Source organism: Pezoporus wallicus, unplaced genomic scaffold (genome assembly GCF_028554395.1).
Source record: "Pezoporus wallicus isolate ANWC-B61680 ecotype Strahan unplaced genomic scaffold, APGP_CSIRO_Pwel_v1 contig_7835, whole genome shotgun sequence".
Lineage (NCBI taxonomy): Eukaryota > Metazoa > Chordata > Aves > Psittaciformes > Psittacidae > Pezoporus > Pezoporus wallicus.
In genome coordinates, this window is record NW_026636866.1 from 870,202 (window position 1) to 891,171 (window position 20,970).

At 44.7% G+C, this 20,970-nt stretch overlaps 1 protein-coding gene across 1 annotated transcript; it reads left to right on the top strand.

The window, feature by feature from the left end:
* Positions 1-22: 22 nt before the first annotated feature.
* On the top strand, positions 23-20,439 carry COTL1 (coactosin like F-actin binding protein 1). The gene is made up of 4 exons (XM_057401907.1): positions 23-173; positions 453-535; positions 10,066-10,223; positions 19,613-20,439. Exons 1-4 carry the CDS (start codon positions 97-99, stop codon positions 19,721-19,723), a joined length of 429 nt encoding a protein of 142 aa, XP_057257890.1. The 5' UTR covers positions 23-96; the 3' UTR covers positions 19,724-20,439.
* Positions 20,440-20,970: the final 531 nt, after the last annotated feature.

The window sequence follows — 20,970 nt, forward strand, 5'->3', positions numbered from 1 at the left end:
GCGGCAGCGCTAGCAGCAGCAGCATCAGCGGCAGCGGACTCCCCCCGCTCAGCTCCGCGCCCCGCTCTTCCCCCCCTCCCCAGCACGGACGGCCCCATGGCCACCAAAATCGACAAAGAGGCGTGCAGGGAGGCGTACAACCTCGTCAGGGACGATGCCACCGACGTGAACTGGTAAGTGAGCACGGTGCTCGGTGCCTTTCTCTCTGCCCCCTCCCGAAGGGGTGACTTTGATAGACATTCTCCTCATCCCTCTTCCCAAAGGACGGGTTTCAGTGTATTCTTCCCCATCTCCTCTTCCCCCTTTCTAAAGGCTGTTAAATGTATTATTCCCCCTCCCTTTCCCCTTTCCCAAAGGCTAACTCTTAAATGAATGATTCACCTCCCCTTTGCCCTGTCCCAAAGGCTGACTGTTAAACGTATCACTCCCCTTCTCTTTTCCCCTTCCCAAAGGGTGACTTTTAAATACAACGGCTCTACCATCGTCCCCGGAGACCAAGGGGTAGACTATGAAACCTTTAAAAGGAAGTGCACGGGTAAGCTCTGTCTTAATTCCCTTTAGCACCTTTACATCTTGCTCGCTGCCTGGTGCAGGGAGGGGGGAAAGGATGGGGAAAAACTTGGGTAAACTGGAATTAGAGGTGCTGCTTCTTCGCGTCTGCGCTGTCCTACACGATGGGCTTCCAGCCGCCACCGAGTGCAACTCGCTGAAGTCCACCGTCCTGCCTGTCCTTTGTTTCACCCTTAACTTCAGGTCTGTTGGGCTCTTTTCTCCCCTTTGCACAGTTTTTCTTCGCTTCTCGTTTGTAAGCAAGATAAAACACTTGATTAGCATCGGTCTCCTTGGTCAGTGCTGCAGTTCCGAAGCAAAAAAGACTACATTTTTGTGGATAAAAAGATGCAGGCATGCAGATCATTTTGCAGTAGAACTCTTCTGTGTTCGTAGCGCTAAAGTAGCTGCAGTTAGAAGGCTTGCTTGGGTCTTTTAGGAACATTAAACCCAAGAAGAGAGTGGTTTTGCCGAAGGTCAGCTCGAACAATACAGCCCTGGAAACAGTCGTGTCTGTGGCATTGCACAGCCGCAACAGTTGTGGCTCTGGGTTTAAACGTGGCAGTTGATTGTTGAACTGTTGGTTGTGGAACATTAACAGGAGAAACAAAGCCTGGGGAAAATGAAAATAAACTGAGGAATATTTAACTTCATCCTATCTTAACTTTTAACGTGTTTTACAAAAGTGGGCTGTGATTTTTCTCAAAGTAACTACTGGGGAGGGGGGGATTGTATAGCTTGTGCTCCTGCCTTGGGTGCTATTTAACAATGTCATAAAGTGGCATGAGATATGAAGTGTTTGTAACTAATACTGGAATATAACAAAGCTTTCCTCCCTCATCGAGTATTGTGGTTAACCTGTGCTTTACATACCTTTACTGTGAGGAGCTGTGTGCTGAGCAGTCTCTCCCTTCTCAAGGTGGGGTGAGTCCCGGAGCACTGCACTCAAGAGTACCACAGCCATTGCAACACCCGCGCCTGTCCAAATTTGGTCTGTCAAGTCCTAGGGCTTGGCTGTATTTCACTGAGGTGAAGGGGAGAACTCCCACTAACTTCAGTGAGGGCAGGACCAGTCTGCTTGGTCCATAAATATCGTAGGAGGAAAATACACTCTAGTCCTTGGAAAGCAGCCACTAAATCAAGACGGTTTAGACTGCTCTGCTATGGCATTTGCAGTGGGGTCTTACTAGGATTAACACACCTACTTGCTTGTAGCTGGTCTTGAGACCGTGGCAGGGGAGATACTCAAAACAAAAAAAGATCCTCTTGTAGCTGATGTCAGAAGAGCTGATGCCCTGTCCTGCAAGAAATGCTTCCCACTCAACTCTTTTTAATGGGCAACAAATGGGAAAGAAGTATTACATGGCATACAGGGAAATAATACAGGGCTCAGCACTTCTGATGCTCACACCAACCTCATCTAAGGGGTTAGAAGTTTTCTTTCAGTATCTAAGTGCCAAGGTTCTCTGTCTCCTCTTGCAGCCAAAATAACAGCATCTCCAGACATCTGAGGCTTGCAGAGGAACCTTCGCCATTTGTTTTCTGTCCTTGTTTTTAAGGACAGAAGATAAAGACTCCATGTCTTATTCTGTTTGAACAGGTTTTTAACGTTTTGTTTGGAGTGGTACACTCTCAAGAACAGTTCCTATCTTCCCTTCTATAGCAAGGGGAATACTTTTATCAATAGACTAAGCTGGCAGAGAGCAGGCACCGGCTGGGCTGGGTGGGAGGCATATAACAGCTAATGGAGGCACATACTGAACTGTGGAATATGGTCAGTTTTGTCTTCTTGCCATTGTTTTCATGTGCCAAATCCTTATTTATGAACAGGGTATTAGAATTTAAGGAAAACTTGTTTTATACCAGCAAAGTGCCAAGCTGGCCCAGTACTGAAGCATTTTTACAGCAAAAAGTAATTTTTGCATATTTTAGGCATAAGCATGGAAAGGGAAGAGTTAGAAGAACATCTGTGGGGTTGATGGTGGCCTGTTCTTAACCTTTAATGTGGAACTAAATCCCTTATAGCTGCTCCTTTGCTCTCTGTTCCTTTTCCTTCTTTCCCTGTTCCTTCTCATGCACCTGGTACGGGCTGCTCCTTGGCAGACCAGGGGCAAGAGGTTCTTCTCAACCTACCTCTGGAACACAGTTGCTGGAGGCAAAGGCAGGTACTGAGCACTGGAAAGGATCTTCCTCCACCCAGGAACCTGGTGCAGCAGCTGGGGAGGCAAAAGACACAAGTTGCAGTGCCTCCATTTGTTGCAGCATCTTCTCCTGGACCACTAGACACAGTCACAAAACAAGGCATGTGCTGGCAGTGAAGTTAGAGCTTTCCTTCCCATCTGGAAGAAAGGTTCCAAATGTTGCTATGAAGTAGAGTTGTTTGGAGTATTTCTACTGAAACAAAGTCAGTAATAAAGAGTAGGAAGGGATGGGAAGAGAAGCTAAATATTATCCCTTCCTATCGGTACTGTCCCTTCCTGGCTCACACCCCATCTCCTATGTATTGCTGGGGGGGGGGGCAAGAGCTACTGTCAGTGCAAACAGCTTCAGACAATGTGATTAGCAGATTAAAAAAACCTGTTATCAGAATAAACTTCCTTGTTTTGAATTTCTGTTTTGTGAAAAACACTTCCCTGAAAGCCAGAGAACACTGCAGTTGGTGGAAGCTGGGCCTAATTTCGTGCTTGAAGGTGAGAGCTGGAGCTGGAGTTGAAAACCTCAGCATGTGAAGTGTCACCAGGCCCCTCCGTCAGCCTTGCTCTGTTCTACTTTCTGCACCATCTATTTCAGTGCTGTTCTGAGTAGCAAACATCTGTGTCCCCTGCTTTCCTTAATAACCATTCTTATTAAAAGCACCTTTGGCATGTGGTACATATTGCTCCCCTCCAGGGCATTAAATTACAGAGCAGGCAGTGTCAGTGTGTGCTAATTCCTGTGGCTTTGAGACCAAGAAGGTCTTTTGTACCAGTTTGGGAGACATTTGCCTGTGGTGGAGAACCTGCCTTGTGCAACAAGGGAAGTTAGGAAGGCCTGGAGGGGGTTGTCCCTAGCAGGCCTGTACTTTTGCCTTCCCCCCATACATAACCCTTGTGATGCAGACCATGGCCTGGCCCATTGCTGATTCTGCAAAGCTCCTTGGGGAATGAGGGTGGTTGAGGACAAAGGGAAAAGCAAGAAAGTGAAATTGCTTCTTTTAAAGGAAGTAGCAGTTCAAAAGGACCGTGTTAGAACAGGCTTTGCAAGCCTCCAGCGAGGCTCTGCGGGCTGCCACTGAGGGAACACGCGACAGCCCGAGATGCTGAGCTCCTGGGGCAGTGAGGCCCATGCCCTGAGCCGGGAACTGCTGCAGCAGCCAGAGTGCCTTGGGCAGGCTTTGTTACTCTCCCTGCTCTGCTCTGAGATACACCTTGCATATCAGACCCACATGTAATGTACCCTGGGGTGGAGGCTTTTTCTCCCTAAGCTATTCACTGAGCTTTGTGTACTAGCAGAAAAGTTCAAGGAACTACATAAGCAGACTGTCCTCCTTCTCCTATTCCACTGTTTGGAGACTGCAATTGCCACTCTTAAAGGCAGAAGACACGGTGAGAAAAGCTTCTTTATCACCCAGGGTGGTTCTGCAAACACAGCCTGAACACTGGACTTCTGCATATCAGTTGCTGTCATGCTCTTGCTGACCAGGTCTGTGTCAGGCCATAAGACAACTCAGGCACCTTGGCTGGGAGGTAGGAGACTCTGCTTTAGTCTTCTCTGCCATCCAAAGACCAGCCACAGGTGTGTGAACACCTCTCCTCCAGCTAATCCCAAAGTAAAGTCAACGAAGCTGGCTTAAACCACTGGCACAGTAAAGTCCTTATGTGACTGGGAGGTGGCTGCTGATGGCACTTCTTGCAGTCCTGTGTAATGACAAATGCATGTGACTGTATTGGCCTTTGTCTGACCCAAAGATTCTGGAGACTAAAGGTGAGGGTATTAATTGTGTTGAGGTCATTAAACACACAGTATAGACACCCCCTGTGTCTTCTGGCCTGGGTTGGGTTTAACAGCACAGATTCCTTCTGCATTAAACAAGGACTTAACTCGAGGCTTTTTATGCATTTTACTTCACAGTTACAGCTCTTGCCTCTGCAGATGGCACAGATCCAGATGTAGCATTACTTTGGTGCTTAGTAGTACAGCCATCAGTACACTTAAAAAAAAACCCAAACAGCTGAGCTAGTGGATTTGAATCCGGAATCACAGATAAGAGTTGAAGGTTATTATACGGAAGGATGTGAAGGGTCTTGGGGTATTTTTGTTGTTGTGTTTAATTTCAAAGTCTCATAGCTGGGCTGTTACTGAGAAGAGTACAGTGACAGTCAACTGAGATACTGAACTAAAAGTCTGTCCAGAAACACCTACTTAAACTTCTGTGTGTGTCAGTTATATCTCAGTTTCTGTATTATGAAGCAGCAGAGCAATGCATTGTGTCTGTCTGTGGTTTATTGTTTTAGAAGTGTGTATTCTTCCATCAAGTAATGGAGAGGTCGGAAGACTCTGTTTCCCCCCCCATGCCACATGTGAACAGTTGTTTTTCAATGCATCTCTGACTAAAGAAATAATGAGCCTTTTATTTGGAAAGCCTCAGTCCAGATAAATAATTGCAGTGACAGCATGAAATGGGATAGTTATTCATGTGTCTGAAAAGATCAGACCAAAACCACACTGTGCATTCAGCACAAGGAAGAACTGACAATCTTTGGTCTAAAATAAATACCCTATAAAATAACTTCTGGTTAACATAAAATAATAGGAAGGAAATAGAAATAGAATTGGTTCCGAAGATAAATGCAAACTCTTTTGGGCTTATGACAGTTGTCCTGTAAGGCCTGGCCTGCATACGAAGTTTAGGAGCTAAGAGTTGGGAGATCACCAAGATTACGTTGGCACCTTAAGTTGTAGGAAAGATTTGTAAAAATGCACGAGGAGGTATAATGAGACAGGTGATTATCTGCGCTTGGCAACATCTTAAGTTGCTAAAATGGGCTTTGTAAATCAGTCTCCTACTGCTTTTGTTTTTCCTCTTTAATGTGCGTCTTGCCTGCTTTCCCTTAATACCGATTTAAGGAAGACCTGGGGCCATGAGTGGCTTATGGGAATTTCACACTGTCTTTGCAGTGTTTCCCTGCTCCGGTGCCCTCCCTGCTTGCTGTAGAAGTTGTGCTCTTGGGAGGCTCAGCTCAAGTGGCATGTGTTTGACAGTGATGTCTGGGCTGCCAGCCTGACCCGTAGCTTAGGTTGTCCCTTGCAGTGGATGGGAGGTTGTTTTAGGGAATGTTCTCATCAATTTTTGTGGTAGCAGCTCATCAGGGGGAGTTCTGCACTGAAATAGTAGCACTTGCTTTAGTTTAGTTTAGTTTTGTGATGCTTGACCAAAATAACATGGCTGTGGGTCTGCATTTACCATCCTGTGCTAGACTTAGGAGCAGATAAAGAGCAGCATTAGACCTTTTGCATAGACCTTTGTTTTGGGGCTTGCCTGGCCCTTACTTCTGGTCAACCAACACAACTGTTCTTCCTTCAGGAAAGGGGAACAAAATTTACCTGGATGCCCTGTTTCCTCCCACTGGCCTCCAGTATATACCCGGGCCAGGAGAGAGACCACTACAGGACCACTGCCACTGGGGTAGTAGTGATTCATTCTGATGAACCAGAGGTGGTTCCTCTGGAGCAGGAAGAGCTGGAAAAGTCAGCATGGGGTCATCTTCCCTCTGCTCTCATGTCCTGAGTACCCTGTCAGCCACCCCAGGTTACATGCAAAAGTTTGGGTGCCCCAGCTGCAGCATGTCCTGAGGTTATGGTACTGAGGTCAAACATCTTGTACTTGTCTCAGATGACCTAATGAACATGTCAGCACAGTGCAAGGCAGCACTGCATCAGAGATGCAGGCTTCAGTACAGGGTTAAAGAGGTCAAAAACAGTGTAGTGAGAGTTAGAGGACATTTTCTGTCTGCACTTCCAGTCGTGACTACAGGGGTGACTGACAAGGTGGAAAATTGACAAATTAATCTAAAATGAATCCAATTGAAACAAATAACATAAATCCTCATGAAACCTGTCATGCACTATCATCAGCAACTCATTGTTGGACACAACACAAAAGCAGATCATTCCAGCAGCTGCCTTGCTGTACGTGACCTTGATTTAGCAAGCAGGTGAAGCTGGGAGCAGTGGCCTTCTCTTAGCGCGTCCCTGGCTTGGCCATTCAGAGCTATAAGACTAAGAACCATGAAGCTTTTGACTGTATTTCTTTCCTGCAGCTATTATCTTTTACTGATGAGTCAGGGCATTCTAATCTAATGGGGAATTTTTTAGTACAGCCGAACCAAAGGGTTTGAGTGGATGAGAAAGAGGAGAATACCATCAAGGAAGTCTCTGCAGCTTGGCATCGAGCTGTGTTGACAGCCAAGGGCAGCTTAGTCAGTATATTTGGAAAATCCTGCCCACTGATAAGTAAAGGGTTTGGAGAAAAGTACTAAATGATGCCCATTAAGGCGTTCATTGTACTTTTGTTTGTATAGCCTCATCATGCTGTACAACTATGGTTAAAGGAGTATTCCTATTAGGAATTAACCTTGTTAATTTCTGCTCTTTGTTTGCTCAAATAAAGCTGCTATTTCCCTTCTACCCAGACCTGTTATTTGTTTCTTTTTGCCCTGAAATTCATGGTTTAGTGACTAGGATGGTGGTTATGTACAGCTAGGCAGGATTTCCTCTTTCAGAGGAAATCTGCTGTCTCTCTATGATCTGTCACACACATACACAGAGTAAATTCCTAAAACCCACTAGAAGTGGGTTTGTGTGGAAAGGAGGGGTGGGTATTAATGCCTTGATATTTCTAGGGGAGTTGGCACTGATGGCACTGATGACTTCCAGCGCAGTGATGTGATTGGCAGGGTGGAACTGATTAGCTGTGAAAGAGGAAATCTGGGAGTATAAAAGAACTTGGGTTTTGATACTGTTATCACTCTGAACATGCTTCAGACTAATTGTGAAACTCAACCTCTTCTGCTCAGGGATTTTGCCCTGCAATTGGAGGGGCTCATACTCAAGCTGAACTAGTGCTAAAAACCTCCACATCTGTCCTTGTGGCCTTTTTAGGAAATTAGGCATGTTAATTGCTAAGGGCTCCAGTTCACATTCCCTGTTGGCTTTATCTGCAGCTGCTGAAATTCTCCTCAAGTCAAAGCATCACATATCGGTACTTTATATTAAATGCACTGAATGAAAATTGTGGCAGTTGAAGAGTCTGTTCTGCCTACTGTGGGGATACAACCTCGATGGGGAAACAGGAGAAAGCTCACAGCTTGGGTGTAACCTTTCAAGCCCCCACAAGTAAACCAGCCCCAGGTAAATTCTGCTCAAGACAGTGACTCAGAGCCTCACATCTAACCTCAGTTGCTCGTTAAACTTCTTGCTACTCAGTAAGAAGTAAGAGTTGCTCATAGTCACTGAGTAGTGGGTGAGCTAATAGATAAAAGCCCATGTGGCATTGGATCTCTTGATCAAGCTGCTTTCAGACAGGATCGGGAAGCACTAAAACTCTTCTGCTGAGAAGCAAATCCTGCTGCTGTCAGTGATCTGTGGGTCCATGTCAAGTTAAAGTTCAGGCTGACAGATAAATTCCTTCAACTTGCTTTCTATGTTGCTGTGAAAAAGCACTGCTTTTTCACATTCATTATATTTTTGCATTATCTTTATTATAAAGAGGCATATTCCAAACAACTCTCTTCAGGATGTGCAACACGCTTTGGCAGAAGGGGCAGGGATGAAACACCTAAATACTCCAGGTGTAAAGTGATGGGTCCATGGGAAGGGCTGTGACACGGTTACAGTGTAGTAGGGGCCAGGACTTGATGACATTAAAGTGCCTTCCAGCACTGTGTTCCCCTGGGAACCACAGCACAATTCTTAGCAGAGCGTGGCCTCCTTTGCTCTCAGATCTGGGAAAGCAAGGTTTTTTCATAGTAACGTTAAGGGATTTACTGCCTCTCTTCACCTTGGGTATTTCCTGGCTGTCGGTTCATTTATGGTTCTAATCAATCTTGGGAAGAGGATTTACTGTCAGAAACAGGAGTCTCTCTGTGTGTTTCTTGTAGTTGCCAGTAATAGGTATCAGAGAGAGAGGTTGTGTTTGCCTGCAGTGTCGATACACACGACTCTTACTCTCCTTTCAAAGTTCCATATGGATTTTTCCTTTGAGTGAGATTTCTCTTTGATTCAAATTTGAAGTCTTCAGAGGAGTTTGTTTCAAACCCTGAACTGGCTCACACATACCCTATGTCTGTCTGCCAGTTTTCCTCAGTAGTCTTCTGTCAGTGGCAAAGAAGCAAACAGAGAATAAAGTAGAGCATAGGTAGATTTGGTTTTCCCAGACTTAAAAACATCTTACCTTTTATCAAGGGGAAGTTGTCTTTACTCACATTTTGACAAAACAAAGTGCTAAGTAAGCTCTGGGATCTGTCAGCTTTCAGAGAACATCCCACTTTTAGGTCTTTTTGCACTGATTTCTAGCAGCTTATTTTCTGGGGGTGAGCAATTTAGAGCTGCTTCTCCCCAGAGCTCCTGGGGCTGTCCTGACTGTTCATGGAGCATTCTGTCATGGAGCCAAGGATAGGCTGGTGAATGTTACTACACCTGGAGCTTTCGTCTTCACTTGGCAGTAGCCAAGACAGCAAATAAATAACTATAAAGCATGTTGAACTGGTTACAACAAGTGTAACCAGGTTTAACATGATTCTTGTCAAACAGCAAGTTTGTTCTTCTATTTTGAGTCACCTTAATTTAAAAGGTCTTGAGTGACCTGTAACAGATGAAGTAGCTATGATTAGGTATATTCCATGATTGCACAACTGTCCATCTGCTCCACTTTTCTGCACAATCCTGGTTGGAGGCTCCAGCATCGTGATGCTACTGAGTGGATATGAGTGGATGAATATGAGTGGATGCTATGATGTTCTAAGGGCCTGTGATCATGAAGGCATCCGAATGCTGCAGCTGGTGAGTCACCCTGGAATGCAGGAATAAACTCTTTGAGACAAGGAGTTTGCAAGGTTTTTTACTCATATGGCCAGGCTAAACAGCTCTAGTCTGATGTGATATAGCAGAATCCAGCTGTGAAACAGAGAATCAGATCTAAAATCCAAGGCCTTTCTCCATGGAGCTTTGGAAGCAGTACTGAAACACATCTGGGGAAGTAATTGCAGATTTTTCTTTTGCTCCTTCTTCTCCCCTCCTTCTTCTAAACTCATAGTACAAGTGAGCCAGAAATGTTGCAGAAGGGAGGGAGTGGAAAGGATCGGATTTGCACAATGGCCACTGTGAAGGCCATAAGAGCAGAGCTCCTGTTGATCCCAAATGATGGAACTGTAACACAGGATCAGTGCCTGGGCTTGGTCTTCAATTTTCACCCTAGAAAACAGCAAAGCAGGGATGTTTCTGGGTTTAATCATTTTGTCTTTTGCTTTGTCTCTCCAGATGATGTTAGATTGTTTGGCTTTGTCCGATTCACCACTGGCGATGCCATGAGCAAGCGAGTCAAGTTTGCCCTTATCACTTGGATCGGAGAGGATGTCAGTGGCCTGCAGAGAGCCAAAACTGGGACCGATAAGACTCTGGTCAAAGAAGTAGTACAGGTAACCTCTTCCTTCTCTTTTTAACCACCAGTTCTCATTGCTTTTAGCTCTACAAGCACCAGCAGAAGGGCGGAGAGGGGAAAGGATTGGATCATCCTTCAACTTTGTAGTTAATCCTTTAAAAAGAAGACAGTTCCCTATTGCCTGTCTTCCTACTAGGAAGACTTAACATTTGCCCTTTGAGCCCTCAGGCATAAAGAAGCACCTTTGTGTGTAAGGCTGTCTTTAACTATTTCATGAGGAGGGAGTATATGCGCTCCCGTCCTCGTCACCATTAAGTTGTTTCCCATCTCCTTCCTTGGTATGGAAATAACATAAGGAATGATACAGAACAAGGCAGTATTAAGTTAAGCAGGTGAAATAAACATAAAAATCCACACCCTTGTTTAAACTTCTTTTGAGGCTTTTTGTCTCTGCACGATGACTTCATGGACCTAATCGACTAAAGTCTGAAGTCTCTATCAGTACCAATTAACTAACAGCTTTTGGTAACTAACTAAATTTAAACAGTCTTCTCTTTGGCCTTGAACTTATCAGGGAAAAAGAGAAACGATCTTAGTACATGCATTGGAAGGGTTTCACTTGACCGTGTCTGCCCCAACTGAGCTTATCATTTAACTCTGTCAAGGCCTCCCAGAGTCCTCTGAGCTGGACTCAGTCCAAGCAGCAGCCACAAGAGAATTGAATTGTGTAAGGCTGCAAAGAGCTGCTGCTGAAAAGCTGATTTTATTGGAGAAGATGCTAACATTTATCATGTTTCCCATGAAGAAGAATTCAAAGCAAGATTAGCTCTTTCAACTAAACCTAGGGCCAGCTCTCCATTGCCTGAGGAATGATCATTCTTAGGTGCTTGGGGCACAGGCTGAGCGTTGGAATAATCTCCCTCAATAACTGCGTTCTTGACTATGTAAAGAAATCTCCCAGTAGGATAATATGAAGGATGAGAATGCAGTCTCTCTCAATTCATTGGTTGTTTGCATGATACAGAAGATTATATTTAGATAAGAAGCATGAATAATATAATAAAATCATATCCTTCCAGAAGGTAAGAACTGTTGCTAAATGTTTCAACATTACAACTATGCAGAGAGGTCCATTCTGAAAAGAAACTTCCATAATGACACCTGAAGAAAGGAAAGCAAACCTGTATTCATGTGAAGTAGCTGAAACTGTGTAATTGTAGCTGAAGATGAAATTATAGAGTGCTAATAAATGACTCATAGAAGAGTCACTAAGCCCAAGACTTGGAAAAAAATATGTTTAGACAATTTATTCCTGTTGAGTTGAATAGCATTCCTGAATGCAGTTGTAAGATCTATGCCTCCTCAGGTCAGTTGTATTTAAGTGTGAATTTCACTTATTTCATCTTTGTTTAGTAGTCTAAATGAGTTAATAATAAGGTGGAACTTCAACCATTCTTGCGTGTTACTTAAAAGTTTTCATAATCCAATTAATCTGTAGTAAAATGTGAAAACAGTACAACTTGTGCTTAATACACAATTGAACAACTACCTCTATAACTCACTCCAAAGCATTTCTGAAAGTAATGCCAATGGTCATCTCCTTTCCATAGGAAATTATCTTGGCCACTGTTTTGAGTAGTTCTGCATGTGCAACTGAATCCCTCTGAGTGGAGTGGGATAAAAGCAGAACTATTTTCTTCTTTATGCATGTAACCTTGCAGGTAATCTGTCAAAATGAAAAAGGACAAGAACATCCAACTGAAATTTAGTGGAGGAAATTTATCTCATGGCTATTTCACTCTTACTGGTTCTCTTGACCTTCAAGTACATTCCCAGTCACCTCAGTGCTGCTGTGTCTTACAGAGATTGAGATGAGTTACACATAGAAAAATACATTTGGGTGTTTGCTGTAATGATAAACCACAAATTGGACAGCATTGGTTCATCATTTGGAGTAAGTAGCAACCTAAAGTGGGAATTTTCTTCTTTACAAACTCTGAAGAGATCTAGACTACTGATGGAGTTTGGCTTTCTGCAGCTTTAGTGCATAGCCTATAGGTGCACTTCACCTGTGTGAGATGGCTCTCCTTCCAAGGAAGTGTGGTATAAGGAGGCTTTTTGTACAGCAGGTAACAGCTTTTATTTTGTCATCTGCAGAAGTGGTTGGTTGGATTCCAGAACAACTGCTGTTCGGTCTGAGAAGCCCTCAGTGAAACTCAATGGGCTTTTGCTATCTTGTAATAACTGCAAAAGATGATGTGGCTCTTTATTTAAGACCAAAGATGGGGTGTGAGGGGAGCCTGCTTCTTATCCTCTGCTGTGTTGTAGATGCACTGATGATCTACGGTTGAACTCTGCTCAACGCTGAACAAATGCCAGTAAACGTTGTTCCACTGAGACTCCAAGTGATCGGGAGTCAGATGAAAATACCACCTAGCAAGCAAACCCCACCATGCTGCGTTTTAGAATAAGGAATGTTCACACATGGTGATTATTAGCAGTCTCCTAGAAGCACCTGCCATAAGGAAAACACAAGGGATATTAACTGTTGAAGGGTAGATTCTGAGCTTGTGAACAAAAGGATAAAGTATTACAAAGCAAGGAGAGGAACTGGGTTGCCCTCGCTTTTGTATTCCTGCCTTGGAAGGGGGAGCAGGTGCTGTGAAATCTATAGGGAGGTGGCCTGGGAAGCAATGCTGATAGTCAGTGGAGGAGGCTGCCAGAAAACCTGTCAGGAAGAAAGGACAATTGATTTTCATCTGTGATAACCGTGAAATTACAGGGATGGATCTTGCCTGGTGGAAACGGCCATAGTTCTTCTGATCTGTTCTAGCTGAAAATTAGATCTTCTTGCTTATTTGGGATCACCCTTATTACCTCTTTAATGCTGTTGGAAAATGGGGTTTGCATTTATTGTGTTTATTTTGGATTGCAGAAAAATGCATTTTCCATCTAAGGAACATTCAGTAGCTTTTTCTCTCTTTTTTTTTTTCCCCATAGCCATTTACTGTCCATCCCTTCTCTTCACCTTAGCTGAAAATACTAGATCAAGTCTGTGGCCTGGTCCAAGTATTTCAGCTGAGAGTAGGTTAGGAGTAAGGGGAATGAGTATTTATCTCTATGTTCTTAAGGGTATGACTAAGTACTAAAGTGTAGAGACTTTCCTGTGTAAATCTTTTCTCACTGAGCTTCTGTTTAGACCAAGCATATACCTAAGGGTAGGGAGTAGTAGCACACAACATCCCATGCTTTGCAGACTGCTGCTTAAGATGTTTGGGAGTTCATTTCTGGGGTACACTCAAAAATCTAGAATGGTCTAAGCTTAACAGCTGGAGAACTTTATGAAGCATTAAGCTAGGATGACTTTTGTCATCATCAGTAGAATCTTACCTTGTGCCTGTGGGTGAACTGGCAGATGCTTACAGAGCATCACATATGCAGCAGACCCTGCAGCAGCATTTGTATCCTGTGCTGCTATTTGATCACTGGGAGCCACTAGTTGTCATGCCAGAGTTGTACCCAGCTGGCAGTAGGTACCAGCTGAAAAGAAAGGCTTTGGGCATATTTTCTGTTTGGCTGAAAAGAAGATCATTCAAAGCTGGTCTTAAACTCATGTTTAATGTCTCTGGAAGTAAGGACGGTTCTGCTTTTCACCTCCTTTATATGCATAAGCTGTGACTCATTCAGCCTTAGTACAAATCCATCCAGGGGACTCTCTGTGCTGTGGGGGCTGTTGTTTTGACCTGTTTTGTTCCAAAGGCCCAGGAGAAACAGGTCGGTCAGCTTAAGCCCAGAAATCAAGGCTGTTGTAAGCTGCTTGTCAGGGCTGGAATGGCTGCCAGCATGAGGTTCAGTTCAGCCATAAAAATTCCTGCAAGGTGAAACCTGGCCGCTGTGGAGTTTAAGCACAGGAGCATCAGGCCTTACAGTGAATTTGCTTTGAGAGGCAGCAGGATGGTGTTCTGGTGCTTTTCTTCCAGTTAGGACAAGCCCAGGCACAACGGTTGTGGGGCTGGTAGTGGCAAATACTGCTAAAGCAGTCTGGTTTTGATGTGAATGCTGAACACAGGACTCGGTTTCCCTCTGAGTGTTGCTTCCTCTCTGTGAACTTGTAGCCCTTCATGACTGCATTTCCTACCAGGAGATTTTAACCCCTCATTAGGCAATGTGGAGGTCTTTTTCCTCAAGGGGCTGAATTTCTCTACAGGGCTGTCTCAGGAAAGGGTCTGCCTCACCTTTGACAGTCTATTTTCCATGACTTTTTACTCTTCCCTGTTTTCGTCAGCACTGCTGCCCCCACAAAGTCATATGCTCTATTATTTGCATATTCAGGGTAAAACAGCTCTGTTTCTGTGAGCAAATATTCATGGCATTTTATTCATTTTTATTTTTGGTGAGGAACTGGCCTGGCTTTAGTGATGTCAACAAGTTTACTGAGTTCCTGCTTTCAAGCTCATGGCACCTTTCTCTTTTCCTTTGTATTTCTCACTGCACTGATGCTAGTACCTCTTAAGGGAGGATGCACTTATGGAGTTACTGTCCTTGGTCTCAGGACAGCTACAACACATACAACTCCATGTACGTGCATTGGGTTTCTCATGTTAGTACAGCTGGTTTAATAGCTTTGTTAGAGCAGTCAGAAAATCAAACTCATATGGTAATAGCTTTGAGATGGTCTCTCTCAGAAGGGTGAGTGAGATCCTGCTGGGAAAGCAAGCGGGATTGTTCATTTTGACTGTTTTTCCTGTTATGGTTTACTGTAATGACCATACCAAATGGATATGGATTTACAAGAACTCCTAGCCCTAGTGTAGAAGAGAAGGTGGCAATTTTGTAAGTAACTTCTTCAGGCCCGAATAAGCAGCCTCTTCTCATCCCCCCACATCTGACACACAGCCCTGTGACTTTTCCAGTGGGATGCAGCACAGATAGGAAGAATTTGCAGATCAGCTGGAATGTAGTTCCCGTTGCTGAGAGATGTGTTTGCCAGAGGTTTTGGGCTGGCTTCTCCCAGTGGCTGGAACTGGTCCATGTAAAAATTGGCAAGAAGTAGATTTGAAGAGAGAGTTTTTGCTGATAGCTTGGACTGTGACAGCTGATCACAGGACCAGATTTGGTGTAGCCAGAGTAGAGTAGAGGACTATGGTAATGTATTGTTATACACGCTTCTCAGTTTATACCTCTCCTTGTACTCAGAGAGGCCCTGCAAGAACATACCTCTGATGCAGCCATAGGACATGTCCTTTCTTCCCCATGACCCCAGATACAGGACTCATAAGAAACATGGGAGATGTCATCTCCACTGTACTGCATGTGCACTGAAAATAAGACTACCAGTGGATGGGAGTGGTGGCATTAAGCACAGTAGAACTGAGGACTTTAAACATCAGTGGAGGCTGCTGCAAGCCCCAGTGTAAATAAAACCAGTGGGAAGCTGCTCAAGTACCTGGCACCATCCCTAGCCGCTAAGAACCCAAGTGTTGGTATACAAGGATTTTCCTTCTGGCTTCAGGCCTACCCGTGCTGGGATTTATAAGGGCCTCTGCAGACCTTTTTGGTACAGTATCTGCACCACCCAGATTTTCCCTTGTGCAACTTAGGCAAATTTTATGGCCCCATATGCTAAACATTCAGGGCCTGGAACAGGAAGAAATCTACTCCACCTTTTTGGGGTTTTTTCCACCATAAAGTTGTCTGGAACAGAAAGGCTGGACTGAGCTTGCTGCACAAATCTTATGCTTCCCAGGGAGAGATGCAGGCTCACTTTTGGCAACCTGACCTGCATGGTTGTAGCCCTTTCTTTCTGTAGTATCTCATAGAGGTTGACACAGGATTGGATTGCAAAATCATGACCCTCTGCTACTGAGGCACAAAGCAAAGCACGTGCTAGATAGGTGCATTGAAGAACCATGAGTAAACCTTACTTTTTACATCGTAATCAATGATTGGAGAGGCAAAGCAAAGAGACTGGTCACTGTTGTGTGTGAGGGTGATAAAGATAAATGGCATCATTGTTTTTGTTATCTGTAGGCTGCTGGTGACTCTGGGGTGAATATAAAGGCTACAATTCACTTGCAGGGCTTGCTGTGGTTGTAAAAAGCTTGGGGATAGGGGGAGGAGAAAAGGAAGTGGAGGATGTAAAATAAGGATGCATGTCAGCAAAGTGAGGGCCTCAGCATCAGTTATGCACCATGCCTTAGGCGGCTACAACTTCTGCAGTGCTCTTGAAAGGCATTAGGTATTGGTGTATGCAAAAGAAGAGAAAGCAGGGACTTTCTCCACCCCAGTTTCTTAAGGGCAGAAAGAAAATCTGGTGGCAGAGCAGAAACCTGTCTTAAGTTGGATGCCTGTTGACATTGCTGTTAGCTGCTTGAAGCTGGGATTTTTCCTGTTGCTTTGCAGGAGCCAGTTTGCTGTGATCAGTTATTTATAATTGCAGATGACAGTCATGCCAAATAAGGACCATTGCCTGGTCTAGCTAACATCAGACCCAATTAAATCAGTTGTGAGCAGTTTTACATTCTGGTAATGAAAACGTGTGAACTCTGGGTAAGATGGCCCTTGGCTGAAAAGTGCTACTGTTGATCATGGGTGCCCAGTCTCCTGATCTAAGGGCCACAGTCCCTCCTGTCTTCGTGCCCTGACAACACAGGAGGCAGTGTCAACCATCTCTAAAATATGCCTCCCTTCACCTTATGATTTGCATCCTGGACAAAAGCTCAGCTCCAAAGAGCTCAAACAGTGAATTCAGAATTACAAGGAAGGCTATGGCTGAAGAAGGGTCAAACAGGATATTGAAATCAGGAGCTGCAGGCAGCAAACTCACCAGAAGCATCTTCTCCCCTTGGGGCCAGGCTGGATGAGACATCGTGGTGGGTTAGAGTTGGTGCAAAGAACCAGAGAAGCCCCTGACAGCAGAAACCAGTAAAGCAAAGAGTTATTAAACAGTGACCCAGACCCTGAGGCTACAAACCTGGCACAAGAGGTGGCCCAGGCAGCTAAGGGGATATTTCAGACTGGCTGGGAATATCACCCATCTGGCTACTGCTAGGGGGGATTGTTCAAACCTTGCAAGGTGTCTTGGTGGTATAGACACAAAAACAGTGGCTGGTGCTCACAGATCATCACGCAGGACTCTGAATAAGTGTCTATTTGGGAAGAACATTTGAGTAATTATAATTAGTTTGTGGAACATATAATTCAGTTCCTCTCTGTTCACTTGTGATTGCATTTGCAGTTTTAATTTCAGAATCTGCAGAGTGGGCGCTGAAGGAAACCTTCCATTGGATTTATAAAATACACACACTTTTCATGGGATCCTTCTTATGCACCTGCCTCTCAGTTCTCAGTAAAGTCAGGGCAAAGACTAGCACTGAAGTTGGGTAGTCCTGAATAGTCTGCTTCCTGAGTTGAAGGTAAATTTGTTAAACCTGTTAGCACAGAGAAAAGAAATTGAAAAGGCTCAGCCCAAAATCCATGTAGGTAACACAGCTCAGTGAGCATCAAATAGTCAAAAATCATTTGTTTGGTTTTAGCAGACATCTCGCACAGGAGACCTGGAAGTGGGACACTTGTGAGCATGACCGAATCTGATGTTTTGGGCAGTTTGCCTCTTCATTTCCCACCTCAAAAGAAGGATCTTTTTTCTCTAAATAAACAATTTCTCTCCTATTTTCCTGAGCCGTGCTCGGACATGGCTGAATGCCTGTAATGTCTATCTGTCCTCACACCAGAAAAGCTGACCATTGAAGCATGGAGCAAAATGGTGCTACAAAGCAGTTGTTATGTCTTAGGACTTTGTCTAGCTGCTGATACACTAAAGCAGAGCGGACAAGGCTTCTCATAGCTGCTATAAGCTTCCCCCCCGCCAAGCAACTCCTCGGTAGCGAGGATTTCCTGCAGTGTGAAACAGGATCAGCCACAGCCTGGGAGACTGGCGAGGGGGAGGGAGCTGTTTTGCTCTCCCTTCCATTCCTTCCACCGCATGAAAGAGGTGCTGAGGCTTTTTCAAGCTGAATCCTTCTCCACCCCCTCCTTTACCCGACTCTGATCCCAAACGGAGACCCTTGAGACACTGCCAAATAAAGAGCTCTTGGATGGCTTAGAGTCTGAAATCAATTAGAAACCCCCTTCCATGGTTGTGCCGGAGCTGTTCCAGCGCCAGGGAGACCTGGACGAGATGACTGCTTCTCTCTCAAAGCATTGCCTCATTCTCCCAGGCAGACCCCGTCACCTTTTGGGGCGCTTGCTGCCCGGGGAGCCAAACATTGCAGCTTTCCCGAGACATTGCAGCAGGGCTGTTGGGATTTTGATTTGTGTTTATTTGCCGTCAGTCCGCCCCTGGCTCTGCAGGGTCCAGTGGCTGCTCGTGTTTTTCATGCTGTCTAAAACCTCTGCGGGCTGGGGAGGAAGGGAAGGACACATGCAGTGTTTTCAGTTGTGGTTAGGAAGGGAAGGAAAATGCTAAAGCAAGAGGCAAATGTGGATGTTTGCTGAAATGCCTGCGCGCACATATGCATGCCACCCTTGCTATGAGACAGGAGGAACAGCCCCCAAAAGGAACAAATCCTTGACTGTAGTGACGCTGCCCTGACAAGTGCTCCAAAGGCACTGTGGGATCCCATTCACAGCCATCTCTTCTGAGAAAGGTTTTCTCTGTTCACAACCTCACATCACAGCGTGCTGCCTTGGGCTTGCCCAGCTCCCAGAAGTGGCAAAAAGCATTCAAGCAGCTAGATAGCACGCAAGTGTATTAATAAAGCGTGTCCTTAAAGGTCACTTTGCATCATTAGACCACAGAGCATAGTGGAGCCTATTAATGCCAGCAGCCTGTCTGATGCAGTTATCTTGGTTTTCGCCATGATATGTATTAGACAGTTGAGAGGAGGAGATAGATAGTAAATCTACTGAAGTTGCTTAATCATTAACTGAGGCATCCTCCTGTTAGGTTGTGGGTTATGATACTGTGGTGTAGAACTGTTCTTTTTTTAGAAGAAGGGTCCTAAAAAGGGCACGGATAGGATTAGTGACTTGCCCAAGATTATGCTGAGGGTCAGTGGCAGTTAGAAGGTCAACAGTTTAGAGCTTTTTGGTTTGCATACTACTGAGGAAACTTGACCTAACCCAGCCTGTGCATTTATCTGTAGGAAGAGCTGAGCGTGGGGCAGGATTGGGCCTTGCAGCCAGTGACTGTAGAAGTAGACACACAGAAGTTGAATAGAACAGAAGTAGATTAGAATAGAAACAAGCCTTCTAGCATAAGTCTTGGATTTTGTCAGTCTTCAGTCTCAGCCAAAGATTTCTGTTATCATCCCTACCACAGTAGGTGTGGAGCTCATAAAGCCACGGAAGCCGGATAACTGTCTTTATTCAGGTACTTGGATGAGTATCTCCTTTCTTAACAAACCTTTTCTTTATCTCTTGCAGAACTTTGCCAAAGAATTCGTGATCAGTGACCACAAAGAGCTGGATGAGAATTACATCAAGAGTGAGCTGAAGAAAGCAGGGGGGGCTAATTATGATGCACAGAATGAGTAAACATACCAACCTCCTGGCACCATCACCTGGGTCTGACAGGGGGAGGAAAGGCACAACAAACTAACAACTGAGAGATGAGGCAACTGAACCCCCCAGCTTTCTGTGTGCGCACACAAGAACTCCCTTTTCCACATACGGTGGACTTTCCATTCCATATCACGAAACATCACTCTCGGGGTGTTTGTTTTTCTCTTTTCCCCATTTTTTTTACTCATAACTCTGTGGGTGTTCTCACATCTGTGGAATTTAGGTTTGTATCTGCTTTTGGTGTTTTTCAGCATTGTGTTTGTAGAGGCTTGCCATTGTGTCCTTCTTCCTGTGCATGCGTGTCCGTGTCTTTTAGTTGGGCTCAAACCTGGTTTCTGAGGGAAGAAAGTTTTGGGGGAGTTCTAAACGTCGATTAATTTTTCTAAATTTGTTCAGGTTGATATTCTTGGGGATAATGCTTTTTGCTCTCCTGTGCTCAGATCAACTTGAGCCGACTTCACTGAAACGTTGAATAAATTGTCTTAAGTTTAAATGTCCATCTGAGATGTTATCCAACTGCTTAAACAACAAAGCAAACAAAATTCTTCAGCTCCTAAATAGGAAAAAATTTGCCTTAAACATTGCTTGACAGTTGCTATGCTATGTGCTGCATCTCTATCCCTCCCTCTTCAAAATAAGATCCAACATGATCCAGATGTAGGGGTTTTGTTGGTTTTCAGAGGTATCAAGGCACAGTAAACTGAGTGGCTTAGAAATGTCTGGACACTTGTTCACTATTTTGTGTACATCGGTCTCTGGGTTTGTATTTGACTTTCTTAATGCTGGGGCTCAGGAGGTGAAACTGAAATGCACAGATTTCCTTTTCAAATGATGTCTGCAAAAATAGCAGCCACTGAATCCTAGCAGCCTTTTCTTGCCCATGTGCCCCCTGCTCTTTTAGCAGTTAAACACAACACCTTCAGTTATTTGGGGCCTTTAAGAAGTGAACTGCTTAAAGGCCCCTTCCCCTTTACTCTTCTTAAAGGCCCCTGCCCCTCTACTCTGCTCTTGTGAGACCTCACCTGGAGCATTGTGTGCAGTTCTGGTGTCCTCAGCATAAAAAAGACATGGAGCTGCTGGAACAAGTCCAGAGGAGGCCACAAGGATGATCAGGGGCTGGAGCACCTCCTGTATGAAGACAGGCTGAGAAAGTTGGGGCTGTTCAGCCTGGAGAAGAGAAGGCTGCGTGGAGACCTGATAGCAGCCTTCCAGTATCTGAA